The sequence below is a fragment of the Chionomys nivalis genome, chromosome 22, assembly GCF_950005125.1.
Source record: "Chionomys nivalis chromosome 22, mChiNiv1.1, whole genome shotgun sequence".
NCBI classification, from domain to species: domain Eukaryota; kingdom Metazoa; phylum Chordata; class Mammalia; order Rodentia; family Cricetidae; genus Chionomys; species Chionomys nivalis.
Genome location: NC_080107.1, coordinates 11,936,824 through 11,956,373, shown reverse-complemented (window position 1 = coordinate 11,956,373; position 19,550 = coordinate 11,936,824). Strand labels below are relative to the sequence as shown.

Here is a 19,550-nt window from a genome sequence, read left to right as displayed (position 1 = left end):
CTGTTCCCGGTCACAGACTGTCACAGGGAAGTCAGGTGGCAGGAACTCGAGCTAGCTAGTCACATCCCAGCCACAGCAAGAGCAGAGCCAAATGGGTGCGTGCGTGCTGCTCGCTCGATCGCTCATGCTGGGCTCAGTGATTCTGCTGTCGCACAGGTCAGAAGCCCCTGCCTAGAGAGTGGTATTATCCACATCAGTTAACCTCATGAAGACATCGCCCACAAACACGCCACAGACCAACCTAATGTAGACGATATCCCATTACGACTCTTCTCAGGGGACTCCAGCTTGTGCCTGACTGACAGTTAACGCTAACCGTCACAGGTAGCGATGATAAACCCAATGTTTTCAGTGCACACATACCCGATTACAGTGACAGAGCGACTGTCTCTTCATATAACTGTTCCCATTCAGCTTGTCTCCTCTGGGATTTGCACGTGTGTTATTTCTGTTTGTTTGTTATTGAGGTTTTTATCTTTTGATTTGTAGAACTTTTGTCTTCATGGTTTAAAAACAAAAACAACCTTCTCCTAATCGGTTACCTGTTGACTTTATTCTTGATCTTTATTGAAAAGAGTCCTCCATTTTATGTAGTCACGTCTACCAATTACCTTCCTTTCTGATCTTGCTGTATAGCTGTCTGGAATCTGCTATGTAGACCTGGCTACCCAGTGTCTGTAGGCTTTCAGTGTGTATAGATGGGAAAGGAGAGCCTTTCCATAGAAGAAATGTGAGCCAAGACAGGGAAGTGTACTCAGAGAAACAGCCCATGGTTCACTCTGCTGGATGACAAGGTAGGCAGAGAGAGGCTGTGGGAAATGAAGGATCCAGCTAGACATGGAGAGCTTTGGGAGGCCGTTCCAGGTTTACCCAGGAAAGTGTATGGTCGGCTCTTCTTATCAGCTGCAGTTGTGGGCGTTTGTTTGGAGGATTTCTTCTTTTAGATTTTTTTTAAGTGTCTTTGAGTGTTTCACCTAGATGTATGTTTATGTATTACACATGTGCCTCAGAGGCCCGAGAGGATGTAGGATTCCCCCAGAACTGGAGTTAGGGATGGTTGTGAACCACCATGTGGGTGCTGGGAGCTGAACCAAGGTTCTCTGGAAGAATAAGAGCGAGTGTCCTTTTTTTCTATTTAAATATTTGCTGTTATTAGTGTATGTACCACATGGAGTGTTTGGAGGTCAGAGGACAGCTTTGTGAAGTTGGTTCTCTTCGCCTTCATGTGGATAAAGAGGATCAAATTTAGGCCTGCAGGTTTTTGTGGCAAGCACCTTTTCACACTGAGCTGTCTCACCAATATTTCCTATTCACTTTTGTTGTTGTTGTTGTTTTTTGCCTTTTTTTTTTTTTAAATGAGGCAGGGTCTTCCTGATTGTCCTGGAACTCACTATATAGACCAGGCAGACCTCAAACTCACAGAGATCTGCCTCCCTCTACCTCCCAAGTGCTAGAATTAAAGGCTGACTTCTTTCTTTGTAATGAGGGCTTAGTAAACATTTTACATGATCATAATCTCATTATAAAATTAATATGGTATAAATTTATAGTATTTAGACTTCCCATAAGTTTGACTTCCCTTTTGAACTGTGAAAAGTTTGAAACATTGATTTTTGATACTCAAATTTCTAATATTTACTTTTACAGATTTTTAAGAAAAATTTTGTTCATTCACTCATTAATTCAGAAACTATTAAGAACTTTTGATAAGCCAGTCTCGGGGATAGACTTCTGAGTATAGACAAGAGCCTCTCAGAGTTCCTGTAGTGGGGCTGGATAGATCAGAGTGAGACTGAGGGCTGCATTGGATAGGGTGTTGGAAAAGCTGTGTGAGCGAGGACGGAATGATCAGAAGGGGCCCAGCATGTTAACACTGCGAGTAGGAGCCATCCAGGTGCAGGGAATAGTGAGTGCCGAGTCCCTGGGTAGATCCAGGCTTAGCTAGGCGTGTGTGATTGCAGTGTGATAAGCCAGAGAGAAGCAAAGAGCGAAGTGGGTAGAGGCCAGGTGATTTAAAGCCTGGAGTAGGATACAAGAGTTTTGTTTTTAACAAAATAAAAACCTTTATTAGTCTTTTAGAAAACAAACAAAACAAAAACAAACTACAAGATAACTATGATTAACTTAGGAAATAGACGTACATCTTTAAAGTATTTCCCTTTAATATAAACTTATGTTTATAGAATCTAAACATTAAAGATTTTTTAAAAATCCAGAATTTAGCATAAGTCAAGGAAATCCATTTGTACTTCAGGTCTTTCTCCAAGAACCAGCATTGCTGTATTACTGCCATTTAGTAGAATCTGATGTAATTTAGTAATCCTTCTTCCGTCCACTATTGCTTCAAATCTTGAGATATTGTCCAGCATCATATTGGAAAACTCCAAATCCTAGAAGTATACCAACAATTCCATTTTTATTCTTTGTCTGTGTGAAGTCTTGATCCTGTGCACTTGTGCACAAGCTCTGATGGCAGGAGCTGCAAAGAGTTACTGGTAGCTTAGCAACAGGAGCCATGCTTACAGTCTGAAGGAGTTTATAAGGATTTCAAGCCAAGACTTCCTTAAATAGAAACTGTACTTATCAGAACTGTAACTGGCCTTCAGCCGTGGATTTTGTATCCTCTCTTAGGTGACACTTGAGTTTGAAAGTATGAGGCAAGTTGAGTCAAATAAAAATGTTGCTAAGTCACTGTTCTAGCCAATAACAAGCTGAAAAAGAACCGGTTTTTAGCTGGGCAATTGTAGCACATGGAGTGTCATTTTGTATCCAGGTAGCACATGCATGCTTAGGTAGAGATCATTTCCTTGCTGTTTTCCGTTAGTAGCTTCATTTTGATCGTATCACTGTTCTGAGGGGTGGCATATATGCCAGGAGAATGCTTTGTGAAGTCAGCTCTTTGCTTCTACCTTTACCTGGGTTCAAGGGATGGAACTCAGGCCTGCAGGCTTGCATGGCACTCATCCTTACTGGCCAGAATGTCTTAAAAAATCTCTTCTTTATTCAATTGCTTTGTTCTAAGTGTAGACATGAGAGAAAGGTGGAGAAAGAAAGGTAAAGTATTGCTAATCTTCAAGCCATTAGTTTGGTGTTTTTGCTAAATTAAACTATGGAAAGACTGTAAATAGCTATGTTTTTTCTTTTTAATGAAAATGCTCATGAATGTGAGTGGTTTCTGAAAGATTTTTAACTTTTTAAATATTTTTCTTTTATGTGTATGTGTTTTCCCTGCATGCATGTATGTGAACTATGAGCATGCATGCTGTCTGTGGAGGTCAGAAGAGGGTTCAGCCACCATGTTAGTACTGGGAACTGAACTGGGAATCGTCTGTGACCTAGTTAGGGTTACTGTTGCTGTGATGAAAAACCATGACCAAAGCAACTTGGGAAGGAAAGAGTTTATTAAAGCCCTATGCTTCCACATCACTGTTCAATTGAAGGAAGTCAGTCAGGACAGGAACTCGAACAGGACAAGAACTGATGCAGAGGCTGTGGAGGGGTGCTTGCTCCCCAAGGCTTGCTTAGCCTGTTTTCTTATAGAACCGATAAATTGGCTGCCACCCCCCCCCCATCAATCACTGCTTAAGAAATTAAGAAAATGCCCTACAGACTAGCCTGCCTACAACCTGATCTTCTGGAGACATTTTCTCAATTGAGGCTTCCTCCTCTCAGATGATTCTAGCCTCTGTCAAGTTGACATAAACTAGCCAGCACATTTTGTTAGAGCAGTAAGTGCTCTTGACAACTGAGCCATCTCTCCAGCCCCTGGATCTTGATTAAGTATAATCTTACTATTTGACATGGGAATATTTAGAATTTTTAGCCACCTGTAAGAGTACAAAGTTCTGGCCAAAAGGAACAGTTTAGTGCACCAGTAAGTAAGCTAAGTGTCATTGTTTTATTGTAGCTTACAGTACTTATAAATAATGTAAATACGAGATCATGTTTACAGCAGAGCATAAGCTGGTACACAGAATTGAGAATACCTTAAATAGCTGTTGTGGCCTGGACTCTGTTTAAGATTTCAGCCTTCCAGTCCTCGTGGGTCACTTTGTTATTCCTAAACTATTTTCCATCTCTTAGCTGTTTTAACATAATGAAACCAATAAAGAGCTAAACACATTATGGTGATATTGTTGCCTTAAACATTAGGCCAAAGTGGGGGCAGGGATTGGAGGACAGGAGAGATGGCTCCGCAGGTAAGACTGTATACTCTAGCAGAAGACTTGGGTTAGATTCCCAGCACCCATGTAGGTAGATTACAGCTCCCTGTAATTCCAGCACCAGGGGATCTGATGCCCTCTTCTAACTTCTCAGGACACCTGCATTCCTGTGTACTGTGGCCACAGAAACATACACATAATTAAAAATAAATCTTAAAAACCAATTAGGCAAAATGCATTTCATAATCCTTAAAACATACACTTATAACCCCAATATTAATGCCTAACACTTCTTTATAATTTGTCATGAAGAATACAAAATACAGATAAAGTTGTTACTGGGTATTTTGTTGTTGTTGTTGTTGTTGTTTTCAATAATTCAGTTTCAAACAAACAAACAAACTAACAAGCAAACCCAGAGCTGGAGAGATGGCTCAGCAGACTCAGGTTCAGTTCCTGGTACCCACATTGGTGGCTCACAATCATCTTTAACTCCAGTTGCAGGGGACTGGACTCCTTCTGACCTCTGAGGATACCAGGCAAACGTGGTAATTTTTTTAAAAGTCCAGTTTGTATCATGACCTAACTATTGGACATTTGTTTTCTTTTCTCTATAAAAATTTCTTGAATCACTATCAAACATATTTCTCTTTAATATGATTTTTCTTTTTTTTTAATTCAACTAAAAATGATTTTTTTTCTTTTGAGATGGGGTCTGATTATACAGTCTTGGCTGGACTGGAATACACAGAGATTTGCCTGCCTCTGTTTCCCAAGTGCTGGATTAAATGTGTGCACCACCATGCCTCACTAGTTCTTTTTCTCTTCCTTTTCTTCTACATTCTTTTCTTCTTTTATTTTTTAAAAATTTATTTTATTTTATTTTTATTTTTATTTTTTTTATTTTTTTTTTTTTTTGGTTTTTCGAGACAGGATTTCTCTATATAGCTTTGGAGCCTGCCCTAGAATTAGCTCTTGTAGATCAGGCTGGCCTTGAATTTACAGAGATCCTCCTGCCTCTGCCTTCTGAGTGCTGGGATTAAAGTGGTGCGCCACCACTGTCCGGCCTTTTTCTTCTTCTTAATGTCACTAATAAAACCTCTCATCATATTTGCTGGTAGATTGTTACTTAGTTGGCCATTTGGCTGGTTTTTACCTGATTGCTAACATTTTTATCCCTGGTGCCAACACAGGCTACACTTTAAATATTTGTTCAGTTTTTAAGACCTACTTGGAAAGACCAAACAAAAGACTCCCTTCTTTAAGATGTTGTAGGCAAACACACAGCAGAAATTGAAATTTGAATATTTCCTAGAATAAAGTTTTAACTTTTAAGAGCTAAGTTTAAGCACAGCATTGCTAGTTAAGTATTGTTTTCCTCTTCTGAATTTTCTTGTAACTTTTGGATATTTAAAATCAGATTTTTAGAGAAAACACCATCCATGTTGCCAGCTCATTTTTTCAAGTGTAGCTTAATTTTTAAAAAGAATTTCATGACAAAGAATATTTGTTCTCTATGTTTTTTTGTTTTGTTTTGTTTTGTTTTTAGAGACGGAGTTTTTCTGCATAGTCCTGGATGTCCTAGAACTGCCTCTGTAAACCAGGCTGGCTTTGAACTCATCTGCCTGCCTCTGCCTTCTGAGTGCAGCTCTTTATGATATTTTAACACTATAAAATTATTTTTATTAACTTTATTTAAATAATTAATGCTTGGCCAGGCATGGTGGCCTAGGCCTCTAAGACCAGTGCTCCAGGGGCAGAAATAAGCAAATCTCTTGTGCATTTGAAGTCAGCCTGGTCTACAGATCAAGTTCCAGAACAGCCAGAGCTGTTACACTGAGAAACCCTGTCTCAAAAAAGTAAACAACAACAAAAGCAAAAACACATAAATATTCATTATCAGAAGAGGGGTATTATAAATGGAGAAATTAGTATTTCAGAGGTTAATATTTAAAGCAATGTTTCATAGAAGGACAAAGGATGTGGATAGCTTAGATGTTCAGCTTTAGGCTGGGAGCACGTGTCCGTCCACAAGGGGAATGAGGCATGAGTGTGGTGTGTATTGATGCAGTAGCCAGGAGACCCACGGCCGTGGGTGTGCCCACTCACCATCTCTGCCAACGTTGGCAGTCTCCGCACTCACCTGCCGTGACTGCCTGTCTCTCTGTGCTCTTCCTGGCAAGTGCGCTTTTCCCAGAGTCTCTTGTATTACACACCGTCCTTCACCTCTGAGGCTTCTGTGAGTGGTGGACCAGAGCCAGTGTTCATTTTAAATCTGAGTGCATTTTTAGGTCTTTATGGTTAAGAATATTCTAGTTATTTCTTCGCTGGCCAAACTCTGTAATGTTAATTTTATATCTTGGAAAACCAAGGTCTTAGGTGGTGGGTAAAGCCTTCTTGACAAAGCTTTTTGTCTGAGAGACTGAAACAGTTCCTCATTTCAGTGTTATTTATGTGATCAGTGTTTTGTTTTTATTCCATACTTCTTTGGTGCTGTCTTTGAATTTCTGTGTAACTTAAATCTATTAGCATATTCATATGCTCTGACAATGCAAAACCTGTTATTGGCTATTTTATAAACAGAACTTGAAATAAAGACATTCTGATCAAATCACTCACTATCTTACTAAGCAAATCATATGTGAAATACTTGATTACATATTACTACATATTAATGGCTTATGATATTTTTGAAGCCAATTATATTTACAAGCCATCGTTTAAAATGAATTCCAGAAGTGAGTCTTCTCTAAGACTTAGTAGCTCAAAAGTTCAGAGTCTTCTCCTTGAATATGCTTTCATTATTTCAGTGATTTGAAGTCTGAGAGTGTAGTGGCATTGCCTCGTTGCATAATTCCCGTATTCCTTTATTTTTTTCTGAGACTAATTGAGTACAGTGTGGTAGTCAGTTAGTTACCATTCCCTTGTTTTACATTAGCTTTTCAAAACCACCCTTTGATAATAGTGATTTGCATTTCCCAGGTAGTCCCTTCTGAGGCACATTACTTTCTGTTACAAGATGAAGTTAGTCAGCTAGATGGGAGCTCAGACTCTGTTGTGTGTCCTCTCCACCACTTGGCTTTAAGCAGCCTCTGAGCACTGAGAATAGAGTTTGGGGATGTTGGGAAGGAGATTTTTTTTCTGAGTACACGTTTAAAGTCACAGTGATATTTTTCCTGGCTGAATCATCATGAGAATTTGGTAGCCCTGTCACTCTTGATTTTTTTTTTTTTCTGAAACATTCATTTCAGAACTGGGTTAATATATTTTATTTATGTACATGTAATTTCTACTTAACCTATTTCTAAAGAGTTTTGCTGACATTTTTAATGCAGTCTTCACAAAGTGAGTTATGATTAAACTTATTGAATAGAATCATTGATACTTGAAATCACCAGAAAGAGGAAAAGACAATGAAAATGAAAAATATTTCTGATGCTTTCTAACAGAGAAATATATTAATAATAACTTTACTATTTTCCTCAGTCTCTCTAATATGTATCTGTGAAGAAATTTGTTTCTCAATTATAAAATTATATATATAATTTAAAGAACATAGACTTACTATATTGGAGATCTTTGGTGTGGAAATACAGTGCTTCACTACAATTTAATAAAAATGTATTTGTGTTTATAGCACAGTAGACAAGCAGCTGTTACACAGTGCCATCCTGTGTGCGGTTCCCCGTGAGGGGACAAGAAGATAAGGATTTTTCACACCGCTACTTTAGATCCATCCCTTGTCAGCTACACTGAATTGTAGGTGCAGCGCCTAGCACAGTGCCAGCCACAAGTGAATAGTATCAAGTTCCACAGGTTGCCTAGTGGCTTCTCTTACATTTAATCAAAATGTTAGAAACATTGGTTTTGTTTTTAATACTGTTTGAAATACAAGCAAGGCTCAGAAAACAAACATTCTAGCTGTGGCTTTTTCCATATATTACTGATTATATAATTAGGAATTTACCTTTTGTTTAGTAGATATTAAGTGAAGTCAGAGCAACATGAAATGTGTTAGTCACTTAATGTTGCACCCTGAAAGATTATTTTTAAAAGATAATTGGGATTGGGGACATTTGTGGTAAAAAAAAAAAAAAAAAAATTTAACCAGAAGGTGGCAGTGATGAGCCTCCTGTACTTCCTACTGTGGTAATCAAAAAGTTTTCCAAATGTCATAACATGAAATGTGCATGTTTAACTGCTATTACATGGTGTTGAAACATTGGAGAAAAACAGTTGCTATTGCTTTATAAACTATGAAGAATGTATGTTTTCTCTAAGAAGGGATTAAGAATATTTTGGGTGTCTGTATCTTTGTCTGTACGTTCAGTTTTTTCTGAGTACTGGGGTAAGAAGTTATCATACATCTTACTGTGTGTAATTTGCATGTGTTGCTTTATGTTATGCATCATGTCTAGAAGGCATGCTGTTTTATGGCCTGCTTGCATTTTCCATCCAAATTGCTGGAAACTAATGAATGTTTTAAAGGAGCCATTCCTTTACCTATATCCTTTCTCTAAATTGCCTATTTTCAATGGAGAGAAATGGATTGATTTTAAATACTAATTTTTTGAGGCCTCAGGGATCAAATCCAGGACTTTGCGCATGCTCAACAGGCACAGAGCTACGTCCCTGGTCCTAAAATTGTTTGAAAGAAAATTATTAGACAAAGTTTAACATTTTAAAACAAATCTTAGAAAACCAGAGATCAAATTACTTGAAGCGTATTTCAAAGTTTTAATTTTGGCAGAGTAATCACAATTAACACATAAAATAGGATGGTCTTATAAGAGTGATGTTAAAAAAGCAAGAAGGAATGTTCTCCTTTGAAATTAGTGGCCGCCTTTGGTGATGGACAAGATGAAGAGACATCTTTGCATAATCATGCCCTTTAAATATAGAAAGCCTAGGTGCATCTTGCCAGAGAAATTGCATGAGTCCTCAGCATGATTGTTGACTGTCTTTTCCCCTTTCTTCCTGCTGTTCATTTTCACCCATAGATTTCTGTTGTTTGATTTCTTACCATTTTTCCTTTTTGTTAATTGCTTCATGTTGAATTACTTTTGAAACACTGTAAGCTAAGCAAGCTCCCCGTGTAGTAACAGCAGATACCTGTCTGTTTCATTGTTTAGTTCCTCCTCCTATGTCTCCATCGTCCAAATCTGTGAGCACGCCAAGTGAAGCTGGAAGCCAAGATTCTGGAGATGGCGCCGTGGGATCTAGGTATATAATTCTTTTTTAATATTTTAATGATAGAACAGAATGCATTCAGTGCCACATGCTGTCAGTACTTTGGAAGGAGTCTAAATATTTATGTTGACTCATTACTTACTTCTTAAAATCTAAACAGCATAGAAATACTCTTGTAAATTGGGGTGAATTTTTGCAACAGTATTTTAGCTGTCACACATTTATAGTAAATTGTTAAGTGGTTTTTATGATAATTTATATTAAAAATGGAGGTGTTCATGAATTTAAATTTGTTCTACTTAAACAAACGTACTGGTTATTGTGTAACTGTTTTGACTACAAATAATATAGAACATCTTTGTTATGCTTCATTCCCAATTGCTATTGAACATTAAAACAATTCAATTAAGCAGCACAATTTTGTTTTATTAAGTAGCTGATTCTGTTAAATAAGATAAAAAATGACCATAACATAAAATATCAGAGCTGGGTAGTTAACAACACTTGCTGATCTTGCAGAGGACTCTATTCAGATTCTAGCACCCACATCTGCCAGCTCACAGTCATCTGTAACTATAGTTCCAGGGCATCCAACTTCTTCTGACCTCTGCGGGCACTGCACACACATTGTGTACATACAGACAAGCAAGGTACATACACATGCACATATAAAATAAAACATAAATTATCAGTGTTAAAGAATTACTACCAAGGAAACACTGATTTACTTAGAGGTTGTATTGAGCTTATGTTTGCCTCATAAAACTGTATTCGTGCAGTTAGAGTAAATTAAGCTGGGTTTTGTATACGTGTGTGCCCCATACCTCAAAGCAAAACTACAGGTAGCATTGAGCACATTAGCCTCTCTGGTTCTGTTTCCTTGTCGAGAAGGTAGAAGTTATCAGATCTTTTTCAAAAATGTTATCATGGGATCAAAGAAATGAAATCTTTTGATGTACAATAAATGTGAACATGTTAAAACAAAACAAAAACTTTATTTCATGTTTGTTTTTAGGATTCTGAATACATGTTGAAATTTGTTTTTCAGAAATTTAGTAGTATTTCATCTTCTTTCTAAAAGCCATGTTGAGGAAAGTGTTGTCAGTTCTTCCTGTGCCCTGCTTGTACACGGCAGTTGGCAGTTTCTGTTCAGCAGCACCCCTTCCCTGCAGCTGAGACAAGTAAACACGACAGGTCAAATCCACAGTTGATTCAGAGTCCTTGTTTGGGGCCAAAGTAAAATATCCTCCCCAGAAAAACATCTTAGCATCCTTTTAAAGGCCAAGTTATAGTCAGTCAGCAATAATGACTTAACTGGCATGTGTGAAGCCCTAGCTGTCGTTCCCCAGCACAAGAAAAAAGGTTATTAAAACTTCTCATCTTCCCCCCCCCCGTGCATGTGTGTGTGTGCATCTCTGATTAAAGATAAATAATAGACAATTAACTCTGAGAGGGAAATGAAACAAACAAAAACCCCACAACAAACTCTGCAAGTAAAAGGGGCTGGATGGCCCCAAAAGTCAGCACTATATTCAGTTCCGAAATATCAGATTCTATATTTCTATATAGAAAATACATATAATGAGGGCAGTTTAATCTAAATTAATTTTTATGACTACAGCTATTTGGTTTATGCTTCCATGTTTTTTGTTTTTGTTTTTAAGACAGGGCCTCAGCATGTAGCCCTGGGTGGTTTGGAACTGGCTCTGTAAACCAGGCTGGCCCCCAACTCAGACTCACCTGCCTCTGCCTCCCCAGTGCTAGGATAAAAGGTATGTGCCTCCACACTTGGCATTTCCACATTCATCTATGCAAATATGTCAATATTCCTTTAAATACCTAGTAAGCCGCTAATATTTTCAAGTGAAAGGGTTTTTTCTCTTCTACTACCAACATTTTAACAGTGAAAATATTTCTCACATGTTACTGTATTTTCTAAATTCTTTAGTATTACATGTTATCTTTATTTGAATAATTTATACTTTATGAGCTCATTGTTCTTCGTTCAAATAGGAATAGAGGGATTATTTTAAAGCATTGTCAGTTTTTTTTTTTTTAAATATTTATTTATTTATTATGTATACAATATTCTCTCTGTATGCCTGAAGGCCAGAAGAGGGCGCCAGACCTCTTTACAGATGGTTGTGAGCCACCATGTGGTTGCTGGGAATTGAACTCAGGACCTTTGGAAGAGCAGGCAATGCTCTTAACCACTGAGCCATCTCTCCAGCCCCTGTCAGTTTTTTTTTTAAAGGTAGTGTGTAACATTGATTTAATTTTTAAAGTTACTATGAGTTAAAAAGTGTTATCCTCTATGAATAACCTAGAAACTACTAGAGAGGCCTTGGGCTGTTGTAAATTGGTCTGGGAGGTAAGTACTGGGAGAAAACTGTTGTTGTGTGGAACAAATAGATGCTCATAAAGTTGCCAGCTTTATCTTAATTACTGTAGATTACCATGGAAGATAGATTCTCTGCTTTCACAGAATGCCGTTCTAGTGACTGAACCATTAGCTTAAAGATGCTTTTTCAAAGTGTTCGAAGGAGATTATGTATCTGTGCTTAATGTAAGGTATATTTTATGACTTTCTGTAATATAAGAAAGTAAGTATCTTGAGAATTTTTAAGATATTTGTTCTTACTAGAGAAAGAAAATAGTTTTTATGTAAGTTTAGCAGGAAAGAAAAGAACTTTTAAATCCTAATTCAGTGTCCTGTGAAAGTACTGACTTACCTGCAATAACTTTCAAGAGGGCTGTTTGTCCATTTCAGACATACAAATAGAAACCTGAATTTTGTTGATTTATCTCCAAGTTCCATAATGGAAAAATAATTTGTAGATGCTTAAAACTGTAGTAAAATGATGCATTTCTAAATATATGGCTCTTAAATAGAATATTCAGATCTGAAAGTGACGTGAAATGAGTGAACACTGAGCAGCAGGGATGGTGGAGGAGTGAGGACAAATGCCCCAGGCAATGCATGCAGTTGTTAAGGTGGCCCTGTGCACGCACCTGCAGCACCTGCAGCCACTGGCCAGCGAGCCCAAGTTAGTTCTCACAAACAGACGAAGGGAGAGTGGGCACTGCAGCACAGGCTGCTGTTTAAACGGTAGACGTTTCTTTTTTCTTTTTTTTTTTTTTAATATTTATTTATTTATTTATTTTGTATACAATATTCTGTCTGTGTGTATGTCTGCAGGTCAGAAGAGGGCACCAGACCTCATTACAGATGGTTGTGAGCCACCATGTGGTTGCTGGGAATTGAACTCAGGACCTTTGGAAGAACAGGCGATGCTCTTAACCACTGAGCCATCTCTCCAGCCCCAATGGTAGACGTTTCTGTTGGTGCTGCTGAGCATTTGCAGGGCAGCATAAAAGGCTGCGCTTTCAGTTTTGCATGTTGGAAGTTGTGTTTCATTGTTTACTGTCTTAATCACTTTTGTTCTAAAATTTAAGTGATAGCTGTTCAGTCAGGCAATCCAGGCTTATCTCCCCCCCCCCCACTTTCTCCCTACTTTTGATTAGTTTATTTTTAAGAATTAGGATTATACTTTATATGATTAAAAAACCTTTTAATACATATAATCACTTATTTTGGATGGAGTATTTTTTAGTACTTGCTGTATTCTGAAATGACGTGTTGCTCAATTTTAGACTAAAATGGCATTCTCAACAAGGAGGTTTATGTTATTGGTCAGCCTTTGTGTAATGTAGAGGCTGTTGACAGAACATTCCTTGGAGACCATCTCATCAAACTGCTTTTGGTTTAACAAAGCCTAAGTTTGTTGCTGTTCCTTGCTCAGTACAAAGTCAGTCTTCACTGTTCCCTCTTCTCTCATTGCATACATACAACCCTTTTAAAACCCAAGAGCTTTCTTTGTAAGAGGAAGGAGTTCTCTTGTTTCATCTAATTGTTTTTCATTGATAAATTATGCAGGCAAGCTGAGAAACCATTTGTTGTATTAAAATTTATAGAATTAAAGCTAGTTGTGTGTTTTATAACTTGCATGAATGAAAGGTAGATACCCCACAAAATGCTGCTGTTACATGTAGAGCTGCACAATGCCTTTCGTATGGAGCTGTGGACTTGACAAGTATTGCCAACACACAGAAATGCCAGTGTGATAAAGTGCCTTTTTGTCTTAGGTGGAAAAGATCAGATATAAGATTTGCCGATTTGGCAGTGATAAAACAGCACTGACTTTATTTAGGATTGAGATTCTCCAAAAGTTAGGTAAATCCTTTGGAAAGGAAAAAAAAAATTTTTTTTTCCTAGATAAAGAAATCTTAGTTCTTTTCTAAAGCAGTGACATGTAAGCCCAAGGCAGTGCTTAACCCATGAATTACAGCAAGGTCACACTTTGGAAACGTTAGCTACTTTGTGTCCCAGTGGAATAGTCTTGGTTTTCTTACCAAAAGGCTTATGTGTTGACTCATTTCCTTTACCAGTATGGCAATTTCCTGCATACATTTAAAGCTTTGGGCAAGAATATGTTAACTATTTTTACTAATCTTTTTTTCATTAGGAATCTCAAAACTCTTTTTAACTCTTTCATAGCCTGTTTTGTTTACCGTCCATAAATAATGTATATTTGGTTTGTGTGCTATAGCTGTTTGTGTCCCTTTTTGCGCAATACTAATTTCCCACATTGTGAAGATACATTGAATTGTTCTGGGTTATATGCCTGCATTCTGAACCACCTTGATGCTTTTTGTGTGCACTGGAGCATTGGTGTGATACCTAGTGTGAGGGCTTTGTTTGAGTCTTACTAACAAACACACTTAGTTCTTAGTTGTGAATAGTGCTTTAGTATTAGCCGTTTGTAGAATGCATTCGCTTGACTAACTTCTGGCCTTCTTCACTAATGCTTCACGGTCGTCCTGCGACCATTCAGGACGCTGCACTGGGATACAGATCCGTCAGTTCTTCAGCTTCACTCAGATTCCGATTTGGGGTATTGCATAGATTTATTACCTTCTCTCTTTAATAATTCACTTGCTTCTTTGTGAAACTGTCCTAATTTTACTTTGCTTAAGTTTCTAATATTGCGTCTAGTTAAGACTAGAGTTATGTTTTACTGTGACATCTCATTTATCCTTTTAATTGAATAATTTATCCTTGTAATTGAATATTTTCTGAGTTACTTGATATGAAAATTAATTTTTCTATAATAAAACGAGTCAGAAAGTCTAAAAGTCCGGAAAGGAAAAGGATACGTTAGTCTCTATACTCTGGCCCTGGACTCTGCTTGTTTGCTTATTGTGTCACTGTTTCAGTCATTATTCTGGGCTCCAGTACAAATAACAGTGTTTGCTGTGGCCATTGTACCTGACTAAGATAGCTCTTTTCCCTTGGGGATTTGCAGATTCTGAAATATGTACTTGAACATTACATCTGAAGCAAGAATAAATAAGCCTAGATTACATACAGGGAAGTCTGCTTGCTCTCTCTTCCCTCTCCTTCCCTTGGTTCCTTACTTTGTAAATGTTGCTTTTGGAGAAGTGAGGTATTACCTTTGCTCTTCTAGAAAGTCTTAGAATTAAAAAAAAAATGTTGTTTCCTTTTGCTATCAGGTTTATTGCGCTTTCAAGGTAGTAATTTGTTCCTAATAATGTTAACCCACCCTCCTTTTCCTTCTAGGTAAGTGAGCGCTTTATTCTTTAATGGTCTGCATCTTAAAAGTCAAGAGTATAAAATTCTTATTTCAAACTTTATTCTTAGACTACTCTAGATTGCTTCAAGTATTCTTAAATTTTACCATTTAATTATTTGAAAATACTTTTTCTCCCATGACTAAGATATTCCTGAAGTAGAAAACACGTTAAAAATATTTCATGGCTCACATAGAGTACCTTAGAGCAAAAATTTTTGTTTTGTTTTTTAATTTTCTTCTTTTGAGATGGTGTCTTCCGTAGCCCAGACTGGCCTCAACTACTGAAACCAATGCTCGTGTCTCCCAAGTACTCGGATTACAAATGTGTGTCACCATGCCTGGCTTACAAATTAATTTTTCAGTGTGTTAATTTTATTCCATTTTAAAAATAAAGAATATAATATAGTCATTAAATAAAATGGAAAAATAGTTATATCTATTAACAGTGACAAAAATTGAAAAAGATATGTTTATAAAATGTGAGACATTTATTTCAGATACTAGGAAAGTTGCAATAATGTCTGTATAGATGTCCTTTCAAGAGAATTTCAGGATTAAGAACTTTTGGCAGTTGGGTAGCATACTTTAGTTTATAATTTAAATGCCTAATAACCAAGTGAAAGTTCCCTAAATAGCTAAAACGAGATATTTTTCTTTTGGTTTATATTTCAACTATCCTGCTATTTCCTCCATTTCACTAAATCAGAAGTGACTTCTGTAGTTTCATTATATTCAAGAAACCTGTTATTTAGGCTTAGAATATTTCAACCTTAGTTTGTTCACTATGATCACAGATAATATTGACATGTAGAGTTTGAAAAAAATTAATGATTTATTTTAAAATCCACACTAATGTGATTCTAGTGTCTACTAAAAGTAAGAAGTAGAAAATATTTGTCAAGGCTCGGGGGAAAGGCACGCCATGCTAGCCTGGCCACCTGAGCTCAGTCCCTGGAGCCTGCATAAGGATGATGGGGAGAAGTGACTCAGAGTTGTCCTCTGACCTACACGCATGCACACGCACACTATAAAACTTGTTAAAGAGAGCAGGCTTTCAATAGAAGCCTGCTTTTCAGTCTTAAATCAGAACCTGGCACTGGTGAGTGGAACTACACAAGGCCTGGGTGAGGTATTTGACTCTTCATAGTTACTGGTTCTTCCAGCCCACCTACCATGTTTAGCAGTCCTTTCCGAAACTCCTATACTTTCAAACTGTCCCTCCCCACACCCCTCCATGTCCTGAGAAATGGCACTACTCACCTTCTGAAAATGAAAACCAGGCTGGAGAGATGGCTCAGAGGTTAAGAGCACTGGCTGCTCTTCCAGAGGTCCTGAGTTCAATTCCCAGCAACCACATGGTGGCTCACAACCATCTGTAATGAGATGTGGTGCCCTCTTCTGGTCTGCAGGCAGAACATTGTATACAGAATAAATAAATAAATAAATTGTTGATAATAATAAAAACACCAAATTGGTTTTTAAAATGAAAAAAGGTGCCCTGAGTGATTTATCTTTTGTCTGTGCTGCCTTCTTTTGCTAAGATAAAGCCAGTTCATCTGTCACCTTACATTTCTCTAGTAACGCAGGGTTTTACATTTCAGTGCCAGATACATGTGAATGTTCAGTTCTTAAGTTTTGAAAATAGCAAGCTTGTTGTAAAATTTATCTTTCATTGTGTTTAAAAGCATTTCTATTCACTCATTTAGACGAGGACCTATTAAACTTGGAATGGCCAAAATTACTCAAGTTGACTTTCCCCCTCGAGAAATCGTCACATATACGAAGGAGACTCAGACCCCCGTTGCAGCTCAACCCAAAGAAGGTATCTGTCCTTAATATGACTGTCGTTAAGACTGTGTTAAGTGAGTAGATTGGGTTGTTCTTTTCCTTATCTTTTTTTTTTTTCCTTTGGTTTTGTTTTGCTTTTGCTTTACAAGACAGGGTTTCTGTGTGTAGTCTTGGCTGTCCTGGAACTCATTTTGTAGACCAGGTTGGCCTCGAACTTACAGAGATCTACCTGCCCTTCTCTCCTGAGTGCTGGATTAAAGGCGGGCACCACCACCAGCCTCTTTATCTATGATGTTTGGCGTTTAGGAGTGAGGGAGTGTGGTATATGCATGCACACGGAGGCTAGAGGAGGATGGGTGTCCTCTATCACTTTGCCTCGTTACCTGGACACACAGATTCTGCCTCATTGAATCTGGAACTATACTGGCAGCTAACAAGCCCCAGCTATCCTCCTGTTTCTGTCCTTCATAACACTGGAATTAACAGGCACACACACGTGGTCCTGTCTGGCCTTTTTTTTTTTTTTTTTTTAAATGTAATACAGGAACATGTATAGACCTAATTCTTAAGCTTCCTTTTATTATTTAAGAATTCTATTGATTATTGAGTAGCCTTTAATAAGGGTGTGATTCAGAGCCCTGTGGACAGATCCTCATGTGGAGTCCTTCAGCTCTTAAACCAGAGTACTTATTTTTAAGAGGATTAATTTTTAAAGTATCATTAAAAAACTAATGGCTCAAGCACAAAGAAATATGATCACTTTTTTTTTAGCCAGCTAAACTAATGAGTTTATGTTACACATAAGGAGACTTAAATAGGATTCTGAGTGTAGGTCCACAGTCTCTATCGAAATCCTTTCAGGAAAGTGGTAAAGTATATTACCATACATTAACATTCCAGCAGCATCTTGGACATTGACGTTCCAGAAATAAAAGTTGGAAGCATACTAAATGAAATAAATAATAATTACAAATAGCTTTTCTTATGATCTGTCAGTGTTAGCCACTAAGTAAGTTAGGTTTTTAGAACTGTTGACAATTTGGGAATTTTGCATAAGGCATTGTGGGCACATTAAAAACTACTCTTCTAATGGCTCATGTATAGGGAACAATTTTTCCTAATGAATTTTAGAAAATCAAGTGTGTAAATGTAACCTAATGTTTAATTTATCTTTAAATTTTCAGTTAAAAAAATTACAGATAAGTTGAGGGCCCACAAGCTCAAGATAAAAACTTTTTTTATTTTGTTTTGTTTTTCCCCAATTTTGGAATTATGCAGGGTGAGTGGCCTTTAACGGTATTATACTTTAACTTTGCCGACTTTTCCCTGAGCCTGGGAACTATTTCTTCTTGCTGTGATACCTGTGTGTAGCATGTGGTGGGGACTGACTGCCCACAGTGATCAGTGTTCCTGTTTAGGAGAACACGCTTCACCTGGGTACTTCATTCTCCTGGTTTCATGTGTGTTCTTAGGCTCAGAAGTGAAACCATTACATAGTCTCCTGGATAGCCTTCTTTTTTTTTTTGGTTTTTTCGAGACAGGGTTTCTCTGTGGTTTTGGAGCCTGTCCTGGAACTAGCTCTTGTAGACCAGGCTGGTCTCGAACTCACAGAGATCCGCCTGCCTCTGCCTCCCAAGTGCTGGGATTAAAGGCGTGCGCCACCACCGCCCGGATAGCCTTCGTGAATTCCATTTTTGTGTCACTGTAGAGACTTAAGCACGTGCCCACTTTGTGTTCTTTGTGGCCCTCTGATCTGAACTCAGTTGAATCTGTCAGCATCTCTTAAGAATATTATTGAAGCTATCTATTTATAATAGTCCTCGAAATGCTTAAATCTTGAGAATTTTTTAATTCTGTTTAAATCAGTGGCTGAAATCTAACTGTACAGTCTTCACCACACACTAGGTATTGTATTTTTAACCCTGTCACCCATCTTGAAGGTTGGGGTCTAGAAGACATGGCTCAGTAGGTCAGAGCTCTTACTGCTCTTCCAGAGGATCCTAGTTACCACACTGTGTCATCTACAGTATCTTAGGAATCCTCATCCGGGGTATCTGATGCCCTCTTTTGGTTTCTGTGGCCATGTATACACAGGTGGTACCTGTATGTAGTGCATGTGTGTATACACACACACATTCATGCCCGCTCACACACACACAACAACCTCAAATGTTAAGCCTTGATTCTTTTTTTTCTTAGATTTATTTATTTATTTGATGTATATGAGTGCTCTATTTACATGTATGATTTTATGCCAGAAGAGGGCATCAGACTCTACTACAGGTGGTTGTGAGCCACCGTGTGGTTGCTGGGAATTGAACTCAGGACCTCTGGAAGAGCAGCCAGTGCTCTTAACCTCTGAGCCTTCTCTCCAGCCCAAGCGTTGATACTTATTTACACACAAAGAAGCTTAAAAATAAGAGGTGGTTATCAAGGCTTACCAGCTAGTAACTACTATTTCAAACCACATTTAACCAACTCTAAGATATATATTGTCTCTCATGTTGCCACAAAGCAGCAAACTTTGTGTTTTTGTTAGTAACCTATACTAAGTAGTTTTAAGTTTTGTTACAGTCCAATACAAGCAGCTATAAATAATGAATTTTTTTAAAAAAAATACCATCTTTTTTTTCACTATATCTCCTTTTCAAAAAATACTAACTCCAAGGGCCAAGTTTATTGGTGTAGAGCTGTAGTTTAGCAACACTTCATTCAAAAGGAGAATGTGGCTCAGACAGTGCATTGCTGTGTCCGC

At 37.7% G+C, this 19,550-nt stretch overlaps 1 protein-coding gene and 1 pseudogene across 8 annotated transcripts in view; one reads left to right on the top strand and one right to left on the bottom strand.

The window, feature by feature from the left end:
• Positions 1-19,550, top strand: part of Dync1i2 (dynein cytoplasmic 1 intermediate chain 2) — a 51,774-nt gene that overhangs the window by 7,352 nt on the left and 24,872 nt on the right. For 2 of the 8 annotated variants that reach the window (XM_057754644.1, XM_057754643.1), the window contains exons 4-8: positions 3,028-3,054; positions 8,494-8,511; positions 9,296-9,386; positions 14,249-14,308; positions 16,714-16,829. In XM_057754644.1, coding sequence (XP_057610627.1) covers positions 3,028-3,054; positions 8,494-8,511; positions 9,296-9,386; positions 14,249-14,308; positions 16,714-16,829 — 312 coding nt within the window. The remainder of the gene's footprint in view (positions 1-3,027; positions 3,055-8,493; positions 8,512-9,295; positions 9,387-14,248; positions 14,309-16,713; positions 16,830-19,550) is intronic. The other 6 variants (XM_057754645.1, XM_057754647.1, XM_057754649.1 and 3 more) reach the window with 6 other exon arrangements.
• On the bottom strand, positions 1,798-2,964 carry LOC130864455 (U6 snRNA-associated Sm-like protein LSm5; annotated as a pseudogene).